The sequence below is a fragment of the Gouania willdenowi genome, chromosome 21 (assembly GCF_900634775.1).
Source record: "Gouania willdenowi chromosome 21, fGouWil2.1, whole genome shotgun sequence".
In the NCBI taxonomy this organism is placed as follows: Eukaryota; Metazoa; Chordata; class Actinopteri; order Blenniiformes; family Gobiesocidae; genus Gouania; species Gouania willdenowi.
The window spans coordinates 35,798,918-35,823,841 of NC_041064.1; the positions used below are offsets into that span (position 1 = coordinate 35,798,918).

At 38.5% G+C, this 24,924-nt stretch overlaps 1 protein-coding gene across 1 annotated transcript in view; it reads right to left on the reverse strand.

Annotated features, from left to right (window-relative positions):
- Positions 1–24,924, reverse strand: part of LOC114455403 (contactin-associated protein-like 5) — a 202,589-nt gene that overhangs the window by 63,239 nt on the left and 114,426 nt on the right. The window contains exons 9-12 of the mRNA XM_028436622.1: positions 16,664–16,807; positions 16,430–16,589; positions 4,856–4,962; positions 905–1,024 (exon numbers count right to left, since the gene is read on the reverse strand). Coding sequence (XP_028292423.1) covers positions 905–1,024; positions 4,856–4,962; positions 16,430–16,589; positions 16,664–16,807 — 531 coding nt within the window. The remainder of the gene's footprint in view (positions 1–904; positions 1,025–4,855; positions 4,963–16,429; positions 16,590–16,663; positions 16,808–24,924) is intronic.

A 24,924-nucleotide genomic window follows, 5' to 3' on the forward strand; every position in this document is an offset into this window, starting at 1 on the left:
TACATAGCACTGTGCGAAGGACGCTGAAATGCTCACCTTTGTGGGCGTGTCTGTTTACATGTCAATCACGGCAGAGAGCTTCCTGGAGGCGCGGCTTCTCCAGCTCAGTGCTGTGTCAAATTCGTCATCAAAGTGGGAACGCGTCATCAAATTGGAGCGAGGTGTTTGTGCTCGCCCTGCAGTAAGAAAAGAGCAAATCACCCTCTAACTATTGATTGAGGGAATCAATGAAAAAAAACACTTTGGGCATGTGTATGAAGCTCAAATAGCACTTTATGATGTTTAAAGCACAGAAAAGTACATTTAGTGTAACATGGGCCCTTTAAGAATAAATGATTTAGTGTGTAAATCACCAACTAATGCAATTGTAGATATGTCAGTACTTCCAAATACACACATTCAATAAAACTCCACAATATTTGCTTTTTTAAAAGTACTAATGTTTTCCAGAATCCTGAAACTTCACTTAAATTATTCCACAACATTTCCATAAGTTAAAAATTGGACATTTAAGTACAGATCCTGCAGATCTCTGTGACTTATTATTATATTATTTACTTTTTTACATACTTTAAACATAATTCATGTGTGGAAGTGCAAACTGGAGCACATTAAAGTTGGAATTCCTTCTTTTCCCATTTGGAATCAAACTGCTCTGTATTTGAACCCTGAACTAAAATGAGTTTGACATCCCTGTGTTAGACGCACGGGTCACGTCCCCAGGGTCCTAACACCTTCTGCTAAATGTCAGAGTAGATTCCCTCCATCACGAGGTGACCCTGTTCTCACCATGTGGTCACACATGATTGATGGATGGATGGAGAAATGTGGATTCACTGAACCCTGGACTGAAGTGTCAGCGATGCAGATCAATGATGCAGCACCAGCACCATGGTGAACTCACCTGTCATGTTACAGTAGACCAGAGTGGGCCCCAGGGGGCCGCTCCCATCAGGATCAATGGAGTAGAATCCAGAGGAGCTTCCCAGCAGCTTGTAGGCCACACAGGAAGGTTCATAGATGGCTGTGAAGAGCAAAGAGGGCGATGTGTTAAAGTCTGGGGTGATTAGAGCAGACACTGGTGAAAAACTACAGGGATAACACCAAACAGTGATTCTCAACTGGTGGGTTGGGATCCAAAAGTGAGCTAGTCAAAAATAATTAAATACATAATATCTCTCATGTTGGACTTTTATTTTGAAAGAACGGCATACTGTGAAATGCATATTGCACATGAAAATATATAGATTGATGTCTTAAAAAAAATTGTGTGTGTTTTCAAAAGCTATTTTTGAAAAACTACATTTGGTTGGTTGAATTCTAAAAAAAAGTGGGTCGCGATTTGATGACCGTGTAAAAATGTGGGTCCCAGGGTGAGATCAGCTGAAAACCCCTGATTTAAAGAAAACCTGTAGTGGAAATGTATATAACAAAAAATGTGTTAAATGTATTACCAATAAACAAAATATGTGCACCTTTAAAACAACAGATTAAAATGACTTTTTAGAATCGTTTTATAGCTTGGGGTATGCTGTGAAATGCATGACGCACAGGAAAATACATACTGTAATTTCCGGAATATAAGCCGCTACTTTTTTCTCACGCTGAAACAATGACGTGGCTAAATTCTGGATTTTTCCCAGTTTCAGAAGCTTCATGCCACCACAAAATTAAGCTCTGTCACATTAAACCAGGTGGAATAATGAAACTGTGAACATTAAATTGTTTTTGCTCGCACAGAATCATTCTGATCACTCATTTTGTCATGATGCACCCTGCAGAGAGAGAGAGAGAGAGAGAGAGAGACCACAGCAGCAGCAGCAGCAGTGTGGATGCAGTAAAAGTCAGCCAGTTTGTAATAGAAGATTAAACAGCATAAAGTTGTTAAATCAGTGCGTTAGGTTTGTTTAGGAGTGATTGGTGCTCTGGACTCTGACTGGGAGTTTCCACTGGATATGTCTCCGCTGTGCCACGGCACCTATCTGGTTTTGCTCCGCTGTCCGCCATCTGGTACTCCTCACCGGTTGCGTTTTGAGTGCACACGGTGCACTCTGGTCGGACGACTGTGACGTCACGAGACAAAGGAGTTCTCACAATATTTATATAATCGCGTGAGAACAGTATGAGAGGAAACAATATAGTGAATGTCAATTTGTTTTGTTTCACACATTATGACGTTTTGGTGATGTATTTACTTGAAATACAATCTGAAGTGTTTTTCATTTTGAAAAGTAACCCAATATTTTATTAATTTCCTGTTTAGCTTCATTGCTCTGTGCCGATTGATGCGTCATGCTCCGGTGTCCGACAGAAGTTCCATTTTTAGTACCTGTTATATTGCCTCGTTTCACCTTCGACTTGATCTGACGTGTTTGTGACCAAATGCAACGCAGTGGTTGGACAGAACAGTGGACTATCACCTTAAATGAACTATTCCTGTAATAAGTAGTGGAGATGAGGAGAAGAAAGCAATGTAGCAGTTCTGGAGAGTGTTTGAAGCAGCTGACTCAGCTGATTGACTATGCTGCTGCTGCTGCGCCACACACACCCAGAAACAGTGTTTGACTCACAATCACAATAGCCACTTAAATATCCATGTGTTTTACTGTAATATGCAGTTTTTTAGGTGAAAACAATAAGAAGAGTGTGTGGATAGCAAAAGAAAATCACTAGTGATCAGCTGTTGTGTAGAGCCAGTGTCTACAGACAAGCCCACTATGTATAAATAGGCCCCAAAACAGCCTGTTTTTTAGAACTGCTCAGAAAGTCACTTTTCAGAGGCTAAAACTCTGGAAAACAGGCAAGTTTGGGAAAATAAACCTTAAATACTAGTTGTTGGGGTTCTTAGAACAAATGGAGATGGGTGAAAAATAGCATAATACCGCCTTTTTAATCTATTTTTTCTTTTACCCCCCCTGGAAACAATCTCAAACTCTGCCTATGAGTGAGAACCTCCTGAAGCACAGTCACCACCTCTGCTGCGGCTGCATCTAACACTACATCACCTAAAGCTCTGCTCCAGGCACAAAGGGATTCCACTGATTTAAGTAATAAATCATTTCACTGAACTCCTGCAGGAGTTTGAAAATGAATTCACATTATTGCCAAAGTCGGCGCTTGCCCAAACATTTCAGATCCACTAAACATGTAATTAACACACGTTAAAAGCTACTGCAGTGATTTATGAATCCTGACATAAGCAGGAAATAATTACCAACGCATACAGAGCTGTGAAAAAGGCCTGAGGATGGTGTGAAGACTGCTCTACACTCACATGTGATTTAATCACCAAAGAAACACAGGTTTGACTTCATCATAAAATAAATAAAAAATGCTACCACTCAGAACGAGACGGAGACGTCAGATTCTGAATAGTTTTAGTCTAAATTTAGTCATCAGGACAATCACAGTTATAGTCTAGATTTAGTCAACTGAATAATCACCAATACATACAGAGCTGAGTGTGAACAATGCTGTCGACTCACAAGTGCTTTAAACACCAAAGAAACACAGGTTTGACCTCATAAAAAAATGAAGAAACACGTTTGGATGAACTATGGCCAGGCCGCATAACGTCTCCGCGCCATATAGCACTACCACGTTCTCGAGAATTCAGTCAAATGACACGGTTTCACTGAGTAAAAAAATGGGGCCCCCGGGAGCCCCCTGGTGCCCCCGTGGCACATACGAAGTATTGGGCCCCATTCATATATTGGTATGTGTCAATAATTCGGTACCTCCAACTGTCGCAATATTTGAGTCACAAATAAATGACAAAACAACTTTAATGGAAAGTGCCAAAAAAAGGGCCCCTAATCGAATTGTGCGAGGCATAACGGTAATCTGTGATGAATTCCCTTTGGAATTTTCATTAGTTGTCAGTTATAATCATCAATAATAAAATAAGCAAACACTTGAAATATGTCAGTCTGTGTGAAATGAATGTATACATTATACAAGTTTCACTTTTTGAATGGAATTACTGAAATAAATCTACTTTTTCATGATATTCTAATTATATGACCAGCACCTGTATAGGGAGCCTTTACAAAAGAGTCAAAGACACCTGCTCTAATCCCTAATCCTAACCCTAACAACTAACTCTACCTATTTCTAACCGTACCTAGTCCGAACCCTAACCCTACCTAATCTTAACCCTACCTAACCCCACTAGATCCCTCCACCTCACCCAAAAAATGCCAACATAGCTCCAAATGTGTCATAATTTATCAAATGTCACTTAATGACAGCCTCCATGACACCTTATTCATGACAGAAAGCAGCGTAATGTCAGCCTATATGTATAAATTATCATTGATCAACCTTATATGGGATGGTTTAATATTTGTAAATACACAGACAGATTTGATGTGACCACCTAACAGACAGCTCACCTCCTATTGGATCATTTACCAGCTTGTCCCGCCTTTCACGCAACTAAAGTCGTTTTGATTGGATAGCTTCCAAAACATAAGCTTTGTTATGGTTGATTTCGTCCAATGTGAACATTAGAGTTTAGTTTTTATGAGTTGATGAAAATATCAACAAATTTTGATATATTTTTCATTCACATATATTTAAAATATAATAATGATTTAATTAGTCAAAGTTGCGCAACTTAAAAAATGTAGTCGACAAAAACTCTGACGACAATTTTGAGTCAACGAAATGAACACTGGCTCTGACACCAGAGTGTAATATCCTGGAGTGTGAAGGTATTTTTGACTCTTCTAGACAATGTGATATCACACATCAGCAGCATCAGGTGACACTTTGTCTACAGAGAGTATCAATCGACACAATGAATCCCACAGAAGTACACGTAGAGGACTAATACAGCAGCATGAAGGCTCACAGGTATGACAGGTAGCTCCAGAATAGCCCGTCCCCGAGCAGTCGCAGGAGAAAGAGCTCCAGGACTGCCAGCAGCGTCCTCCATGTTCACACAGGTTTGGAAGACACCTGAAAAACAGGAGATAGAAAGATAAAACTTGTGAATGTGGTTAAATGAGAAAAAACAAGCATGAAATATAGTGAAAAGAAGTTAAAATTGACAATAAATGGTCAACATATGTGACATTAGGTGGAAAAAGTGGTGAAAAATGTTTGTAAGTGCAGAAAAAGTCTTGAAATGTGATGGAGAAGTGTCAGAAATGTAGCAAAAATGCATTAAAAGGAGTAAAAATAAGGCGAGAAAAAGTGATGAAAATAGGTTAAAAATGTGGCAAGTTTGGTGTAGTTGCAGAAAAAGTAGGAAAAAATGGGCTCAACTATTTAAAATATATTTTCAATTTCTTGAAGGCATCTGGAGACTTCCAATGTCTCCTGAACCCAAATGGGGTCCTGACCCCAAGGTTGAGAACCCTTCCCTTAGATCACTTGTCAAACCTAAGACCCGGGGGCCACATGTGGCCCTCAGACTATATTTGTACAGCTCATATTTGCAGTTAATGCAAAAATACATAAAATGACAGAGAAATACACAAAATAACAGCAAAAATAGTGTTTTTAATTCATGATGATGATGATCAGTGACATGCCGTCAGGGTAGGCAGTGCCTACCCAAGGGTGAATTGATACTTTGATTATTTGTTTTAATTATAATACAATTATAAATTATTTATTTTTCCATTTCCAATAAGCTACAGTACCTATAAGTTTGAGTGTCAGCATTCTGTGCGTTTCATAGCCCAAATGACTAAACAGCGCTATTTCCTGGAACAGCTGCACAGTCTCACTCCGCTGTAAGGCAGAGGGAGGCCACGCCCCCTCCCAAAGGCACGTTGCTCTTCTGTTCCCATTGCGTGTTTTTACGTGTTTGCGCATGCGCAGTCAGTTCCCCAAGATGACAACCATTTACGTCCAAAGGCAGCGTAGAGAAGTGCCTTTGGACGTAATCGCCCTATGCTAAATGCTATACATAAGTTCACAGTGCATTAGTGAATTGATCCCACGTGACCGCTGCTGCTACGTTCTCTAGCTAGTGGGCGGGATAACACTACAGTCAGGATGACAGAGCTAGAGATGATAGAGAAACTATGTTTTGAGGAAAAACGACAGCTTTTAAAAGATGGAGACCAACACCTGAGTTACCAGACCTTCAGCAAAGGTAAGGTCAGAACATTGTTGGTATTTTCTACAGTGAATGGAACAAAAGGAAGGATTGACTTTGTGGATGCTCCTCACTGAGGCTGTTTTGAGTTGTTGTTGTTTTATTTTGTCCACGTTTCTGTGTTTCCAACACAAACAACAGATGTGCTGTCGTGTCATGAGATACAGTATATCATGTTGGGAGAGTATGGAGGCTATATTAAATAATTGTTTATGTTTCTTTAATGGTGTTTATGATGATGATTTTGATAGATGTCTAAACACTTGTTCATGTGGATCTTATTGGGTTTTTTCTTTCTTATTATGAATTTTATATTTTGATAAGCGCATTTAGATGACTTTGTTGGAAATTGCTTTATACAAATAAAATTGATTTGAATTGAATTAACACTTGCCAGCAGAAACATATGAAATTGTCATTGGTGGTCTCCATTTGCAACGTGCCTACCCAACCCTAGTGGTCACGGCACATCGATGATGATGATGATGATGATGATGATGATGATGGATGATGGATGATGATGATGATGATGATGATGATGATGATGATGGACCAGCCCAGACGCACCAAGAAATGGACACAATTTCTTCATATTTTACGTGCTGCTCATCTCTAAGTAGTGATGTAGTGGTGTTCCCCTGACTGAAGCTAAATAAATTCCAATCGAAGACACATCAAAGTGATCTTCCACTGTTTTTACACATTTGGCCTAAAATATTTGAAATGTTAGTAGATCTATGTCTAATAAAACACATTATTTTGCACCATATTCATTCAATTAACTTTTAAAAATAGGACTACTTCACAGTTTTAGAGCCTGTGTTCCTCCAACTGAAAATCCCGTGATTGATGATGTCACATGGCCCCACTGCCTGTAAAGTGAAGTGAAGCATTCAGCCTGATTTTTAGATCATTTAGGAAATTTTTAGATCATTTACAGCTTTTTCAGTCTAAATGACAACTTGTGATGCTTTTGGTTGCTCAAAAAAAAAAAAAACAGGAGAAGTTAAAGATGAGGATGTAAACCTCTTTTTCATAGTAGCCAATGAAGCAGAGAAGAAGAGCTCTTCTAAGGGACCTTTACTATCCCTTAAACAGTGTGCTAGAGAGTAATCACAGACTGTTGAAGACACAAAACCCTGAGGATAGAAGTCCTATTGGGTGGGAGTCCTTCAACAGTCTGTGATTTACTATTTTTATCATCTTTCTGTAAATAAGAGGTTTACATCAAAATCTTTAACTTTTCCTGGCTTTTTAGAGCAACCAAAAGTTGTCATTTTGACTGAGAAATCTGCTAAATGATCTAAAAAGCTGTCGAATGATGTAAAAAGCTCCAAAAAATCAGGTTGAATGCTTCACTCCAATAGAAAACAATGGGATGTTTACAGGCAGTGGGGCCGTGTGACATCATCAATCACATGATTTCAAGATGGAGGAACACAGGCTCTAAAACTGTAAAGTAGTCCCATTTTTAAAAGGAAACTAAATGAATATGGTGCAAAATAATGTGTTTTATAAGACACAGATCTTGTAATAAGTACATTTCAAAGATTTTAGGCCAAATTTGTAAAAACAGTGGAGGATCCTTTTAAGTTTGAAAGTCATGCAGCGCAGCACAAAAAAATGCGTAATATACATAAATAGAACAGGGTGACATTTCCATGTGAGATCCCGTTAGAGGGGTGGTTGTGGTATGATTGAATATTTGACACTGAGCTAACATGAGGATGTATAATGAGCTTTTGAGGCTCTGATGACAACAGTGCGAGGCTGTTTCCATAGATTCATCACTAAGCTGCCTCAGCTGTAAACCGCTGCACACGCTGACGCTCAAAACACTCCAGCAACACTTTGATCTGCATTTTTCTGGTGACAAAACATGTCAGAGCAGCAACTGAAGCGTTAATGAGTGTGTTTAGAAGTGTTCATAATGAGAAACAATGTGTCATCGTCGGACAAACAGGAGGTCACACAAATGCAAATGTAAAAATAACAGGAGGAGCAGTGCTATAGTGGGAGGTAAGCAGGATCCAGTTGTCCTATTAGCAGTGGGAAGAGTGATCAAAAAGAAATGTGACGGTATTGTTATGTATTCCCGTATCCTTGCTCCGTCTGCTCCGATGGGAATGTAAAAGGAATACCAGCGCTCATGAATGTCAGACTGGAGGTTATGTTTACAGGAACTGAGTTCAATAAGCACTTCAAAGAAACTCCAAACCAAACTCCTATGATTAATAGTCCCTTCCTTGAGCCTTCTAAAGTTTCACATAATTGCCAACCTTTCAAGCATGCATCTATAATTTCATACACTCATCTTTTAGCCATTAATTGCAGCGGAGCGGAGCGGCCGCAGCTCGGATAAGGTTGCAGCCTTTGGTTTAATTACCATCAAGCTTTCTATTGTTGTGCTCACAGCTGCTCTTATAAGTAATAAAATGAGTGCAGCAGACCTGCAGGAGAGCCCTGAGCACATAAAGCCAGGCGTGAAGTTTAAACGAGCACAGAGAATAAAGGCCACTATAGGTCCCATCCAGGTTAATAACCCTTTCCTCACAACTAAAGGACAGAGGGAAAAAGGCACAATGGGAACCAGAAAGAAAAAGGTCAAATGAAAGGTTGCAGGAGCTGATCAGTGCAGCACTGAAATATAGTCACTACAAACAAGTCCATGGATGACTTCAAAAGGCCTGGACACTATACAGAGGAGAGTTCAAATACAGACCATTACGCTTTACTGATATTAAGTTCAGAACCAATTTTTTTTTTTTTACAGATAAGGACATAGTTTAGGCCTCATGGATCAATAGATACAAAATCACTCTCTTGAAAAAAAGGCTCAAACTGCCACTAGAAAGTTTGTTTTGACCTCCACTGTCGGAAAGGTTTGATGCATTGCATTGTGGATGTGGAATCCTGAAGAATGATGCATAGAAACGTTTTTACTTTTTTCTTAATGTGCGTACACACCTAATGCGACTTCAGCGACTATAGTTGCTTAAATCGCCTGTGATGATTCGCTTGCACATTGTCACGCTCTTTTGTTGACCAGAGGACTGACGTAGGGAAAAACTTGTTGGATGTCGTGACCCGGCATCACTCGAAGTCGATTTTAAAGTTAAAAATTGTCAACTTTGTGCAACTTCCAGTGACTCAGATCGTGCAGGTCCCGTCGGTCCCGTTGCTTGAAGGGAGGTCATTGATGTCACGTTATTTACACTGATTGTGAATATGGTCTAGTCGCCAGAATCACTGAAGTCACGTTTGGTGTGAACACATCTTTACTGTGATTTTTTCTGTGTTTGACCCAAAAACTCCAACACATTTCTGGTGTTTTCACTGAAAGTTGCTGCAAAATAATGGTAGATGTTTATTTTCAGGTTTAAGGACCAAACATACTCAGGCGGAACGTAGGCGGGGCAGACTCCGGGTGGAATGTCAGCACTCATCAGAGTTTCATTGTCAGGTACACTACATAGTCCTTATACTCTTTCTGGGACGTGTTTTAAAGGTGTCGGTACAGTCCTAGCTCGTCTTCATCTCTCCTACTCTGTTTCACCAGGCCATGAAATGCAGGTCACTGTTATATTTATTGTGGGTCGATGTAAAAACTACATGTCGACCATTTTTTTGTGTGACTCCATGTACGTGGAGCAGAGTCAGTGCGGTCATAAAACTTGAGCTTTGCACTTAACTGGCCTGGCCGACCTCCACGGTGTCCGCTCTGTGTACATTCTGCTTGAGAATGTTTTAGCCTTAAAGGTGCGTTCACACCGAATGCGACTTTAGTGACTAGATTACATTCACAACCAATGCCAATGACGCAGCGTCAAACAACCTACCTTCAAGTGACGCGACTCGCGCGATTGAGCCGTTGGAAGTCGCTTATAGTTGAAAATGTTGAACTTTTCAAGCGACTTCGAGTGACTGTGTCGCATTATATACAGTATATATCTCGTATATTAGACAAAGCGAGACAAAATGCGATTCTGATTAAGCGACTCATCATGGGCGATTTAAGCAACTACAGTCACTGAAGTCATGGTGTCGGTGTGAACGCATCTTAACACAGATTGATCACGGACGAAATTGAACGTTTGGCAGAGTGAGGTGATATCACGGGGAATACTAGGAAGAAAATAGAACAAAAACGGAGTCAACCAATCACTGTCCTCGTTGTCTGATGAAGAACCAGAAGAAATAAATGGCTTCTGTCTTTTTAGCTTTACAACCATGACTCTGTCCTTATTTGACTTACAGTCCCAGTGAAACTGTTTCTGATAAATGACTTTTATTAAAAGAGAAACAGACTGAAAGCCAATGTCAAGTGGCCAAACTCTAGGTCCATTAAAACAACAGTGTGTTATTGTTTGATAGTTAAGATGCTGGTTTTTGTTTTCTTTCAGATGTTTGTAGTTCACAGCGGGAAAACAAACTAAACCAAAAAACAAGCTAAAAACAGAATCCATTAATCATTGTGTCATTCCCGATAAGGGATTTCACAGCAGCAGCAGCAGCAGCAGCAGCAGCAGCAGCAGCAGCAGCAGCAGCAGCAGCAGCAGCAGCAGCAGCAGCAGCAGCAGCAGTAACAGCAGCAGCAGCAGTAACAGCAGCAGCAGCAGCAGCAGCAGTAACAGCAGCAGTAACAGCAGCAGTAACAGCAGCAGCAGCAGTAACAGCAGCAGTAACAGCAGCAGCAGCAGCAGCAGCAGCAGTAACAGCAGCAGCAGTAACAGCAGCAGCAGCAGCAGCAGCAGCAGCAGTAACAGCAGCAGTAACAGCAGCCTGTCTCACAGTGATTCTTTCTGTGGGGCAGTTTAGCAACAAATGAACGTGTGATGCAGACATGGGGCTGAGGTTGGGGGGGTTGTCGGGTTGGGTGTGAGGAGCCGTCTCAACTGTATTCTGGGTAATGAGGGAGTAACGACAAGCGGGGACAGGAGGAGGCAGCTTGTTAGCACAAAATATGTGACAGAGTCTCGGCTGAGATGTAATTGGATGGTTGTGTCAGCGCGGCTGTCACCACAGAACAAGACATCAGTGACTCTGGCTGCTGCAAATGTTATATATATATATATATATATATATCTACACACATTAGCAATGCAGTTTCTGTGATTGGAATGAGTCACATTGAGGGAGGATTAGAAATGGATCAAATGAGGGATGCATTGTGATTGGTTGCCTTGGAAACTAAATCCAGAACAATAGGAACCATTCCAACAAACTGGACCAGTGTACAGGTTCTAAAGCAGGGGTGTCAAACACATTTTAGTTCAGTGGGCGGGAGAATGAGTAATTTAATCATTACTGTGCTGTAGTTTGCATTTCTACGTATAAATATTTCCACTAGATGTTTGTTGTGAATCTTTAGGGAAGTTCAGGAACCACCAAGAAAACGTTTTCACGATTTCTGAGTTTGCACAATGACAAAGTTTAAGGTATCACTAAAACCAGTATAACTCTTCACATATTACATAATGAGATATGTAACAATATGTTCTTAATTTGGTATTGAATAACCTTTTCTTTTGGTGTATTATATATCAAATCATATTAAACATTGTGTATTCAATTACTTAATATCTTCTACATGAATTTTACAAACTTCACAATCAAAACGTAGCTTTTTTTTAGTTTTTTTAAAGTCCGTTTCATATAATGCATCCCAAGATTGTTACTGTTAACAGTTGATTATGTATATTCTAGAATTCCCAGGCTTTTCAGTGATACCATTTTTAAATTCAAATTCTTACACATCTTTTTTTAAATTTTTTTTAAATGCATCTTAATTGACATGAACAAAAAGGAGCAGGAAGAAGTACAAACTTATCTAGATTTCCTAACACAAACTTTAACAAAATCTCAATTTACTAACACTTTGAAAACTATAATGTGAAGAAAGAATCAATGCAATATATTGTTTTTTACATTAAACATACCTCTTTTACAAATAAAGTACCATATCCGGCAACTTTTTACTCCAAATAACAAGTGAGTACCTTGTGGTAATTATTTATCAACCTTTGAAGAATCATTTCTTTAGTAAGTTAGTAAGTAAGTAAACTCTCTTTATATAGCGTTTTTCACAGACAGAGGTCACAAAGTGCTTAACAGTGAACACAATGAAATTTAAAACAATCAAAAACACAATCCTAAAAGCATCTCTATTGGCTCTGGAAAACCCGTTTAAAAAAGGAAGTCTTTAGCTACTTTTTAAAAGTCTCCACACAGTCAAGGGAGCAGAAGGACAGAGGAAGTTCATTCCAGAGACGAGGAACAACGGCTTTAAAACACCCGTCTCCCCGGGTTTTGTGACAGGTTCGAGGGACCATTAGCAGGTTTTGGCCTGAGGACCTCAGACTCTGAGCTGAAGTGTAGGACTGGATCAGATCACTGATATAATCTGGAACCTGTCCATGAAGAGCCCTGAAAGTCAGGACCAGAATTTTCATTTTCACTCTGAAGGCGACAGGGAGCCAATGGAGAGACTTCAGGACAGGAGTAATATGGTCTCTCCAGTTGGTGTGGGTCAGAGTTTAGAACATACTGTAAGCGGGTCATCTCCTTCTTATTTAGACAGGTGAACAGGCTGTTACAGTAATCCAACCGCGATGACACAAAAGCATGAATAATAGTCTGCAGCTCTTTTTCTGATAGCTTGGTGACATTACGTAGTTCACAGAAACAGTTCTTTAATAAGTGTCTTGAATGCTGCACCAGAAACATGTCGCCATCAAAGATAACTCTGAGGTTTCGCAAACTGGTTTTGACTGACACGCTCAGGTCTCCCAGATGTTGCTTAATACCAGGGATGACACTGTTGGGGCAACAATGAGTGTCACCATTTAATTGGAGACTGTTCTCACTCAGCCACTGCTTTACATGGGACAGGCAGTCCATTAAAGACGTACGTTTGTGGACTCTGGAGATCTTAAATGAGCAGTACAGTTGTTAGTCATCTGTGAACAGGTGATAAGACACGTCACAGAACCTCTGAATTACAGTATCTGTCCGAGAGGGAGAAGGTACAATAAAAACCAAAGTGGCCCTAGGACTGAGCCCTGTGGAACACCCCAGGATAGTTCAGCTGACCTCAACGTGTTGTGATTGACTGACACACTGAAGCTCCTATCCGTAAGATATGAGGCAAACCACTCTAGTACAGTACTCAGTCTGTTCCACAGTTTAACTCCACAGATGGAAACAGAAACTTCTCATTGTTGTACAAACTCTGCAAACCTGTAGATTTGATTATCCTCTATTTCAGTGGTTCCAAAACTTTTTGTGTCCAAGGCACATCAAAGGACACCTAATGTGTAAAATAACACTTATCACTCATATCATGTACAATATCTGTAAATGTGCATAATTATTAACTAATGCAAAATAAAATGTGACAGACAACTATTTTACTTTTATTTTTAAAAAAATAGGTATAGAGTTGGCCTCTGTATGATGAAATGTGTGCATACAAAGTACTAAATAAAAAAATTATTATTATTGTGAGGTTGTTTATTGCAATAAATGTATGGTTGTCACAAAATCCCACGGCAGACTAGGACTTGCCTCACGGCACACCAGTGTGCCACGGCACACCATTTGGGAACCACTGTTCTATTTCATGAAACATTTCCTTTATATTTTTTGGTGTAACAGAAAATTCCTTGCTTATAAAACACTATTTTATGCTCAAACAAGTCAAAACATCAGAATTTTGGATTTAAAAAAACAGTCATTTGTGTGAACCCAAAAAAATCTACATTATGAACAATTTATTTGTTCTTTTCTCCAGAATGAAACGAGGTTGAAATTACATTTTTTAGGTGTTTCCCTAAGCCTCTGTACAGTAATCTAAATAAGGCAGAATGAGTGAAATTGTGTATTCATTTAGAGATATCTACAACTGAATTAGTTAGTAATTTACACCAAAATTCTTTTTTTTTTTGCTTTCTGCTGCGGGCCAAATTGGATGCACTAAAGGGCCGGATTCGGGCCCCGGGCCTTGAGTTTGACATGTGCTCTAAAGCATTGAACAGTTACTGTTCAGATCCACAGCATGTTTGCTCTGACGTTAACCACAAAGGAGACAGAAAGTGCGCGTGTGAGCGTGTGTGTGTGTGTGTGTGTGAGCGTGTGTGTGTGTGAGCGTGTGTGTGTGTGTGTGTGTGTGTGTGTGTGTGTGTGCGTGTGTGTGTGTGTGTGTGTGTGTGTATGTGTGTGTGTGTGTATGTGTGTGAGTGAAAGCCCTTCAGATAAAGCCCTATTGTCCTCCCTCCTCCATCATCAGCGATCAGAGGCAGATCATTGTATGAATGTCTGTGTTCTGTCAGCCTTCCTTTCACCAACCGATGCATTAGTGAGTTTTATCAGTGTGGAATGTTCAGGTGGGGGTCACACCTCACAATAGACGAGGCTGGATGATGTTGGATGGCTGCTGTCCTTGGTAGATAGAGAGCTGACTTTGTATATTCATTACATTGAAAGCACTAAAGCAGCGTCTAACATCATCATTAACGGTGCCGTGTGTTGCATTATTAAAGCAGGAGAGCAGGAACCATTGAAACTGTTCAGTCAGAGCAATTCAGTGCATGACTGGACATGAAGTCTGCATTTACCAATGAGTGCATGAGTAATATTAAAGCGATGAAGGTTTTAATCATTGTACGCCTTAAACTAGCGAAATAAACGCACATTTGCTCACTTTGTACGTTAGCGACTGGTAGTAATTTACTAGAAACTTTAATGGATCCTCCACTGATCTTTGAAATGTCCTTATTAATAGATCTATGTCTAAAAAAACACATTATTTTGCACCATATTAATTTAGTTTAAAAATAGGACTGCTTTACAGTTTTAGAGCCTGTGTTCCTCCATCTTTAAATCATGTGATTGATGATGTCACACGGCCCCACTGTCTGTAAACATCCCATTGTTTTCTATTAGAGTGAAACATTCAGCCTGGTTTTTAGACTATTTGTCCATAGCAGCCTGATCTGGTTAGATCTCAGAGGCTAAGCAGGTCTGGGTCTGGTTAGTAGTTGGATGGGAGAGCAGATGAACTCCAGGTGCCACAGTGGGGGGGCAGTCACCCAAGTGGTATCTGTCATTGTGTCCTTGGGCAAGACATTTCACCCACATAGTATGAATGTAGTGTGTTGGTGGTGGTGGTGGTGGGGGGGGGTGGGGGGGGGGGGGGGGGGGATGGCGCACTATGACAACCTCACTTCTGTCAGTCTGCCCCAGGGCAGCTGTGGCTACAATAGTAGTTTACCACCACTAAGTATGGAGTGAAATAATAATGCCTTAATTCTGTAAAGTGACTTTGAGTGTCCAAAAAAGCGCTATATAAAGTGTATTATTATTTAGCTGCTTTTTAGGTCATTTAGCAACTTTTTTGATCATTTAGTAGCTTTTTAGCAGCTTTTCAGATAATTTAGCAGCTTTTTAGGTCCAATAGACAACTTGTGCTGGCTTTTGTTGTTCTAAAAATACAGGAAAAGTTAAAGATGTCGATGTAAACTCTTTTGTTTACAAAAAAAGGATCAAATATGTTGTGACTCAAACAAATTCTGTGAACGCAGGGGGCAACAGATCCAACTCTATGGTTTGGAAGTAGACAATGAAGCAGAGAAGAAGAGCTCACAAAACATGCATTGCTGTTTTAAAGATTACACTTCTTGTAGTGTTGACCTTTGACAACATGTGCAGACAAGGGAAAAAGAGTAAAAATCGTGAACTGTTTTGTAAATTTCTAAGGATTTAGGCCACATTTGTCCAAACAGTGTAACAAACTCTTTCAAAGCCATATTTAAGACAAATCCAAATAACAACAAATTATATTTTTTGGTTTGTAAACAGTCAGTAGTAGAAAATAGATAAATTCATTAAGTGTGTAACGATTCATCCATTAGATCGATGAATCGATTTATATTCCTATGATCCAACTACATCGTTCTGGGCTCGGCAAGTTGTCCTTCCATGATGAACTCATTGGACTTAAGCACAGCAGACTTTATATGGATGTGTTTTAAAAGCACTTTTAACAAAGACTGTGTTCTGTTTTTTTTTTTTACCTGTGAGAGACTGCATATGCTAATTAGCATTGTTGCTATAACATTGTTGTCTAAATAGATGTTCATTAAAGTGCACTGTGCCCATCTAAATAAAAGTATGGACTGTCTGTCTGTCTCTATTTGCGTCCTGAGTGAGCTGGGACTGACTAACGGATGAAGTGGACAGAGAGTAATATAGAAGATGGACAATCAGCTTGAATTAAACTGTGATAATGACAAATTTAAAGCGCAGTTAATAGTTTACCTGTCTCTGATGTTGCAGGTGTCAAACTGAAGCTCGTTGTAGTTCCCTAGATGTCCTTGTTGGACATTATTTAAGTTGACGGGCTGATCATTGATGGTGATGAGGCGCACGCAGCCCTGAAAGGCCACTGTAGGGTTCTGGCAGCCTGATGTGGCACAGCCTGGATGAAGGAAACACACACAGAGAGATCTTGACCTTCCATGGATGGAGTCTAAAGGTCTGTGATGGTCCTACCACCAAAGAAGAAGCTGCCCCTGGCCTCCAGCTGCTCCCACTGCTCTATAGACGAGGCTGGTTCATTGTCCAGAGTCAGAATGATCTGCAGACTCCTGGTGTCCAGACTCACTGTGTGCCACAGTCCATCGTTGACTTTGTGACCTGCCAACAAAATAGCAACAACATTAATAACTTTTGAAAAACATTTTAATAAAGTTTAACATTAATTACATTAAAGCTTTTTGGTTGTACTCCAATACAAGTAAAAGGAGCTTAGTCCAAACACTCTCTTTTTGACTTTGGTGGAAAATGTTTGTGCATTGCATTGTGGGATGTGGAGTCCTGTAGACAGATGCATAAACAGTTTTTACTTCATCCTTACTGGGATTTATTGTGTTTGACCCTAAAAAGTTGTGGAAAAACAATGTTTATTTTGGGGATTACGCAGAAAGAACCAAATCTGAACGAAATTAAATGTTAGTGAAACACCGGGAACAATAATAATAATAAATGTTATTCATAAAGCACTTATTAAAGGGCTGTTCATAAAAAAGTGATGGCGCAGGTCGGATTCGAACTGCTGACTTTCCGAACAAAAGCCAGCTTTCTTAATCTTAACGCCACCGTCACCTACATCACGGGTGTCAAACTCATTTTAGTTCAGGAGCCAAATATGGATGAGTTTGTTTTCAAGCGGGCCACAGTTTTTAGGAAAAAGGAAAAAAAAAAATGTACATCAATTGCACAATAATTTTTATAGTCCTCTTTACTTTAAAAATTCTTGATTTTCTAACTAAGTTTTGTGGAATTTAGAGGAATTTTGTGGAATTATTTGTGAGAAATTGCAAGATTTGTTGAAAAATGTAAAGTTCTTTAAACAACTAGCAATTAAAAATGACTGCGTTCATATGATATAAACAAAAAAAACAAATATTGTAGAGTTTCATTAAACAGGTGTATCTGAGATATCCACAATGCTTTAAAGGGCCTCCGGGCCTTGTGTTTGACACAAGTGGCCTACAGTTTTTAAATAAAATTTAAAGCAATAAAATAAACAACATTTAGAACAAAAAGCCAATAATCAACACCAATAAAATGAACACTGAATAAGATCTACAGTATATGAAATCTGGATATGCTTTCTGGTAGAAGTGCGTTTTAAAAAGCCACTTAAAGGAATTCACAGTCTCAGAAAGTCCTCATTTCCTCAGGCAGGTCATTCTAAACCCTCGGGGACCCTGATGGAAAAGACTCGGTCCCTATGGACCTCATCACTGCCTGAGGGTCTTAAAATGCCCACAGGTTCGTAGCTGTAAATATAATCAACAGTATTTTAAAATAAATTCTAAAAGAAACAGGGAGCCAATATGAAGACGTTAAAACAGGTGTAAAAACCTGAGTTCTGTACAGTTTGTTGTCATGACAAAGTAAGACATGAGTAGAGGCTGTTGCAATAATTAAGGTAATAAAAGTGTGTAATCTCTATCATTTAAAATCGATTTAATGCAAGTTATAGATCTGAGATGATAAAAACAGGACTAAACAAGCTTAGTGACATGATGATCAAAGTTTATATTACTATTAAAATTTACATCAATATTTTTTGTGACAGGGTTAATATGTTGTGAAAGAAATCCAAAAGGTGGCAGAATTGGTTTTAATAAGCATATAATTCTGTTTTGTTTGGATTCAGTTTAAGGGATTGTACAGATTTCTTAGTGTAAATACATCTAAAGGTACAGCTGTGAGTCATCAGCATAACAATGAAAAAACAAACACCATGGCTGTGTTGGCACACTTCACTACAAACTCAATGAGTATACACTGTCTACTTAATACTTAAAGTATGATTAGGATGATGAGCGTTCCCACTTCCAAGTTTCCCAAGATGCATTTGGAACCTACAAGGACAAAAACTTTGTTCACACTGAGGCTAAATATCTCTGTTGATTCTCCACCCTTACTTTGAAAGTTCTGAAAACATTTTAAATGAGGAAAGACCAAGTAGAATATCAACATGTGCTCATTTCATCCATAAAACTCACATATACATATATAATGCCAACATATCTTAATTTTAAGAGATCCCCCGAGATGCTACTGACAAAACTTCCTGTTAATTTCAAGTTTAAAACTAATGGAAGATAAGAAAAGATCCTTTTATTTTGAAAAGAGGATGTTTGATTTTTAGCTTGAAGCCGGCCCCAGGACCATTTTACATTCAGCTCCCAATGCATCATGGGAAGCTTGAGTATGACTAGTATGCCCACCGTACATATTTAAAAAATGTCTCCATATAGTATACATCCTGGTATTTCTCACATACTCAATCTTTTCATACTATCTAATGTGAACACACTACATACTGATTTTGACATCAGAATTAGTACGAGTAGTATGTTAGTGTGACATTTAAAACACAGAACATAAAAATAAAATGGGTCCAAGGATCAATCCCTGAGGTACACCGTATTTAACATCGTGGAACTATGATATTGTTAATTGATACACAGAACTTTCTATTTGACGAATAAGATGAAATCCAGTTTAAAGCAGTACCATTCTATATAAAAGAATCCCATGATCAGTCGTGCCAAAGGCAACACTTAAAGGGGACATATCATGTTAAATCCACTTTTTTAGCCCTTAAATGCATTTTGTTGTATATTTAGAGTGTTTAGAAGTACAGAAAAGTTCAAATTAATCTCTTCAGGTGCTCTGTTGATATCTTTATATTCTGTTTTGCTCATATTTTTCAATCTGTTTCGATTTTTTGATTCTCTATTACGTTGTTTGAACAATTACGTCACAGTATTTGCAGTAGAACTGCCAAATTAAGACATCGACTCCAGGCCCAACACTTCGAGCAATCCACCATTTTTATTTCTGGCTTTTATTTTGTAGTCCAAGCTCAAGGATGCAGAAGTTACGAGAGGATAAGTCAAAATGTTGGGTTGTTGGATGTAGTAACCCACACGCTTCATTACACCGTCTCCCAGCATCAGAACCTTTTCAAAGTGTCTGGTTGAGTTTTATTTTTTATAGAAATGTACCACATCTGTGGGTAAGGTCATTTTTGTGTGTGTGAAGCACTTCAATGATGACTGCTTCATCAACCTCCACCAGTATAAAGAAGGATTTACAGAAAGACTTTGTCTGATTGAGGGTTCAATTCCTTCTATCTTTGGAGACGATGAACAGAGCACTTCGGTAAGCTGTAAATAACGCTAAAAAGTGTGATGATAAGACGTCCCTGTCATTGTTTTGTTAGCATTAGCAGTTGCACCGTCTTCATATGTTAGCGCTGTGTGCTCGTTTTAGATCCTTGATGATATGACCTACGTGATTTAATTTAAGTCTAAAGTTTTCATTAGTCATTTCATTTTGACGTTTTTGTCTCCGAAAAGACTGTATTAAAATGCATTTTGTGACGTTAGCTTGGCGCTAGCGTTAGCTCGGTGCTAGCGTTAGCTCACTTGTTAGGGTTCTGCTGGTTCATCTTCATTTTCATCTCGCTCCACTGGGTCAGACTCTGACTGTAACATGTAAGGCTGGATGGACAAGTCTAACGTTGTTGATATTTTGTAAATAACGTGTGAATAAACATTTTCTGCACCGCTACATAATCGTATCTCTTCTATCAAACTACAAAAATGGCCGAACAGGGTGGAGTTGAACCGAGTGTCACCTCTACAACCTGGAGAGGGGGCGGGGTATGAAGTGTCTCATTTGCATTTAAAGAGACAGCACCAAAACGAGTTGCTCTCAGAAGCACATCAGAAAAGGGTAGAAAAGGGGTGGAGCTATAATAATGAGGAATTCAGACCCAAGCATTGCAGTTCAGCTTTATATAGACCATAACTGTATGATTTATATGTAAAAAGGAAGGATTTAAAACCATGATATGTCTCCTTTAAGACCAGCAGTACCAAAATTGAGCACATTCCAGCATCAACATTCATTAAAATATCATTTGTGACTTTCTCTGTGCTGTGGTTCTGACCAAAACCAGATTAAAAAAACTTTTCAAAGATATTATTAGACTCTACTGCAGCATTTAAAGATTAAAGGCAATTTTGAAATTGGACGATAGTTGTTTAGGACGTTGAAGCCAAGCCCGGTTTTTTTTAAGTTTGGTTGGACACAAGCAGTTTTAAAGTAGTCAGAGACGCATCCACTGGTCAAAGAACTATTAAAAATAGAAAGTATCCCAGGCCCCATGCAGGCCAGTATACAGTCAAGCTAATCAATGTCATTGTCTGGTGAAGTGAAATTACAACTTTTTACATTTATTTTTCTTTTTAGAGCAAATGATGTTGGATTTATTGATTTATTAGGCTGACACTTTGTCTTTATCTGATAAAAAAAATCTGGCAGATTGTAGTGTAGAAAGAAACAACTAGTCCTGGGTGGTATGTCTGATTATTTATCATAGTAATAGTTTCACAGTATGTGACAGTTTGTTTGTGCTAAAAAAAACTTTAAAGGATTTAAAGAATAATTGCTGGAGTAAATTCTCTTACAATGACCGATTGCATTGCCATAAGGTGTGAATATTATAGAAAGACATTCATTTTCCAATATAAATCTGTGTAAGTCACTTTGTGTGATGAATATATAGCAACAAACATTTTGCTTAGGGTTCTTCCACATTTAAAGTACAGTTCAGGAAGTGAATCTGCAACATTGTTGAGTTTTATTTTGCTCTTTGCACCAAACTTTCTAAACAACATCACATCCTCAATCAGCAAACCGGTCACGTGTCTATTGAATAGTTTAGAACTTTTTTGTTGTAATTGCACAAGTACAATAAAATAGCACATGCCCCTTTAACTACACTTCAAAGATTCAAACAACAATCATCACAAATAAACAACATAAGGTACGGTAAAAAAACGTTATAAAGAATAAAAAGAATAATTTCTTTGCAGTCCTGATGTTTATAGTTTGTCCGTCCAGACTAAACACGCTCATTCCAGCACACGCGCAATTAAATTTGTGTGTCCTTACACTAGCGGGACAAATCAGAGACGGGCCAGGGCGGGGCAAATGACCGGGCTCTTTAAACGCAAATAATAAAGCTCATTATAACATCATTGTACAACATACACATGCCCGCAACAGCGAGACTAACAAGCTTCAACACCATGGAGAGTCACCATGGAAACGTCATTTTGAAACCCATCAAATGGACATGAAGTACAACAAAACAAGAGAACAACAAAAACATTAGGATGGTCACTAATAATAAAACAACACCACTGACACCCACCCACCCCAACCAGCAGAAACCATGTTTACATATGTGATGCTTGAAAAATGAACCGCTGTTAAGGCTCGTAAATAGTTTGTCGTATGAAGAAAGCTTTTCACCTGAGGACGCAGTCGCTTATTTAAGGAAACTCACTTTAACTACATGTGACTGACTGCAGCATTCCTGAAAACTAGTGATTATACGATGTGTGCTCCTGGCCCGATGTTCAATGGCCAGATATTTATACATATCTGATAGAAAAACTCAGTGTATAAAGAAAAGAAAACCTAAAAGCATTAAGTCTCTAGATGTTTATAACTACTTGTTATAGGCAGGTAGGCGGGCTGCTCTACTCTTGTTAACAAAGGTTTCCGTGTATTTCCACTTATTTCCAGACTTTGCTTGTTAGCAATAACTCTAAATTGGTTAATAATGACCATAAAAACTTGATTTTGCTGGCAAACTATACATTATCAAGAGCGGCGAACACACTGGTGTACACAAAAATATGATTTTTGTGTTAGAAATGCTCCAAGTTATTTTGAAATAAATCCAAAATGGCCACCATTCAAACATGAAAATGACTACCGTGTTCAATTTTCTCCCATTGTTGGGAAGTCACTTCAATTTGTGGCATGCATTTATCTTAATAGTTTACGAACCATTGGGCCTTAAATGTGTTTCATTAAAACTAAAAGCGAGCTTTCACACCACCTGACATGGACCAGACTATCCATGGAAACAAAGCCTGGTGCTGAACAAAGAGGTGTGTGTGAAGCAGCCTTAATGCAACTGACAACAGGCTCTCAAACAATATTGCACAGTGCAAAGTTGTGGTATTGCAGGATATGAAGTTGTCTCAACAAACAAAACATCTGGAGTTGATCGCAGGCACAACCCAGAGCGAAGTAATCTGATTGGTCAATAAGTCCACCTTGTACCAGTAACACCTCGAGGCAATGTTATATTAACCATCAGCACAGACTGAAACACAAACTTTAAAAGGGTTAGAAGGCTGTGTTTTATTGGAGCAGAGAAAGCCTTTCTTTCCATGTGCTGACCAGGTGAATCTGTGTCCTCCTGGTGCCCCGGGGGCAGATGGTGCTCAGGTGTGCAGCAGAGAAAGGAGCATCCACTACACGGGTTGCTACTTTCAAACTGCTCCCTGCTGTGATAAGGTTAGAGGCCATTTCTCTCACCTGTGTGTGCATTTTCTGAGCATTTTACTTTCTAACAGGATGCTCAAGGGATCCTCCTCTGTTTTTACAAACGTGGCCTAAAATGTTCAAAAAGGATCTATGTCTGTGACATCATCAGTCACATGATTTCAAGATGGTGGAACACAGGCTCTAAAACTGTAAAGTAGTCCCTCTTTTTTTTAAAGGCAATTAAATGAATAAGGTGCATAATAATGTGTTACGTTAGACGAAGATCTACTAATAAAGACGTTTTAAAGATTTTTTAAAAAAAACACTGGAGGATCCATTTAAAACTATGTCAAACACCTCCAATAATTCCAAACATTGTTCTTCATCTCCATCTGCAGCGAAGACTGTGATCGTTCTCAGGCTTAATATCAACAATATCTCATCAAGGAGCAGCTTTGATTCACAGAACAAGTCACCATGACAACAATGTCTGGATTACAAGAGCAGTGTTTGTACTGGATCTTAGCAAGGATTTACATTAGTCAGCAGCTTGGGTTGTTATTGACGTGTTGTTGTTGCCATGTTTAGTGTGAACATCCACTTCACTATAGCAATCATAGCTATGTTAGCAAATATCCTCACACATATTAAAAAAATATATACAGTATTAATAAATAATCTTCAAAAGATATAGTGAGGCAGTACATTTCTATTTCTTTACCCTAAATACTGTATTTACGTTTGTTTGCTATTTGTAAAAAACATTTTGGCTATATGTTGACTATGACTTTGTGTTTTTGAATTGAATTCATTGGTGTTGATTTATTGAAAAACAATTTAAACAACACACAAAACCAAAAAATATAGAAAAACAAAAACTCAAAAATGACTCCAAAAACACACAATGTCAAGAAAAAATACAAAACTAAAGAAACATAAAATGGCAACAACAATAATCAAAATGACAAAATGTACAATAGTAAAAACTTGTAAAAAATACAGAAATATAACAATCAAAACACTCAAAATGACAACAAAAATATATAAAACAACATGAACTCAAAAATGACTCCAAAAACATGCAAAACAACATAAAATACATGCAAAAGACCAAAATATATAAAATATATTGTCTACAGTTGTCTTTTGTGGTAAATAAATTAAGCTCTAATTGTGGTAGATTGTGTCTTTTCTGTATGCAAGGGAACCAAATATAAATATAACAAATATAAAATGAACAAATTGTTAAAGTTTCCTTAGTTTGTTTCTTGGGTGTTCAGCTTTATGACAAACTCCTTTAGTGAGATAATAGTTACTTATGGCTTTTATTTCCCATGTGCGTACTGTAAGTCCAAATAGCCACACAGCGGCGCTGTTTCTAGCTGTGTGCTATTCTATGTTCACATTTAACAGTTCTAGACGGGATAAAATGTGTTACATTTCATTATATTTTATCAATAACATCTACACATTTTTCTGTAGAGAAGGTATATTAGGACTGGGCGGTATGACCAAAAAATGTATACCACAGCATTTTATAAAATTCTAACATTTTCACGTAATATGACAGTGTTTTTTTTTTTCATGCATAATCACGTGTTCACAGTATTTTCTACTGGTTGAGAGATGAATTACTGCAGTAGATTAACTTATGATGCTCTATTTTACTGTCATAATGAGTGAATATTGTAGAATGTTTACAAGTTTACAACAGCAGCCCAATGGCTCTTTGCCACGCTAGCTTAGCTTTAGCATTAGCTTGATTTCTAGCTTTAAATGCTACATACACAGTGGTTTCTTATGGTGAATAATGTAAACTTTTGTTTGCAGATCCACCACAACTTATTTCTGAGTTATAGGAATTACAAATTGTGATC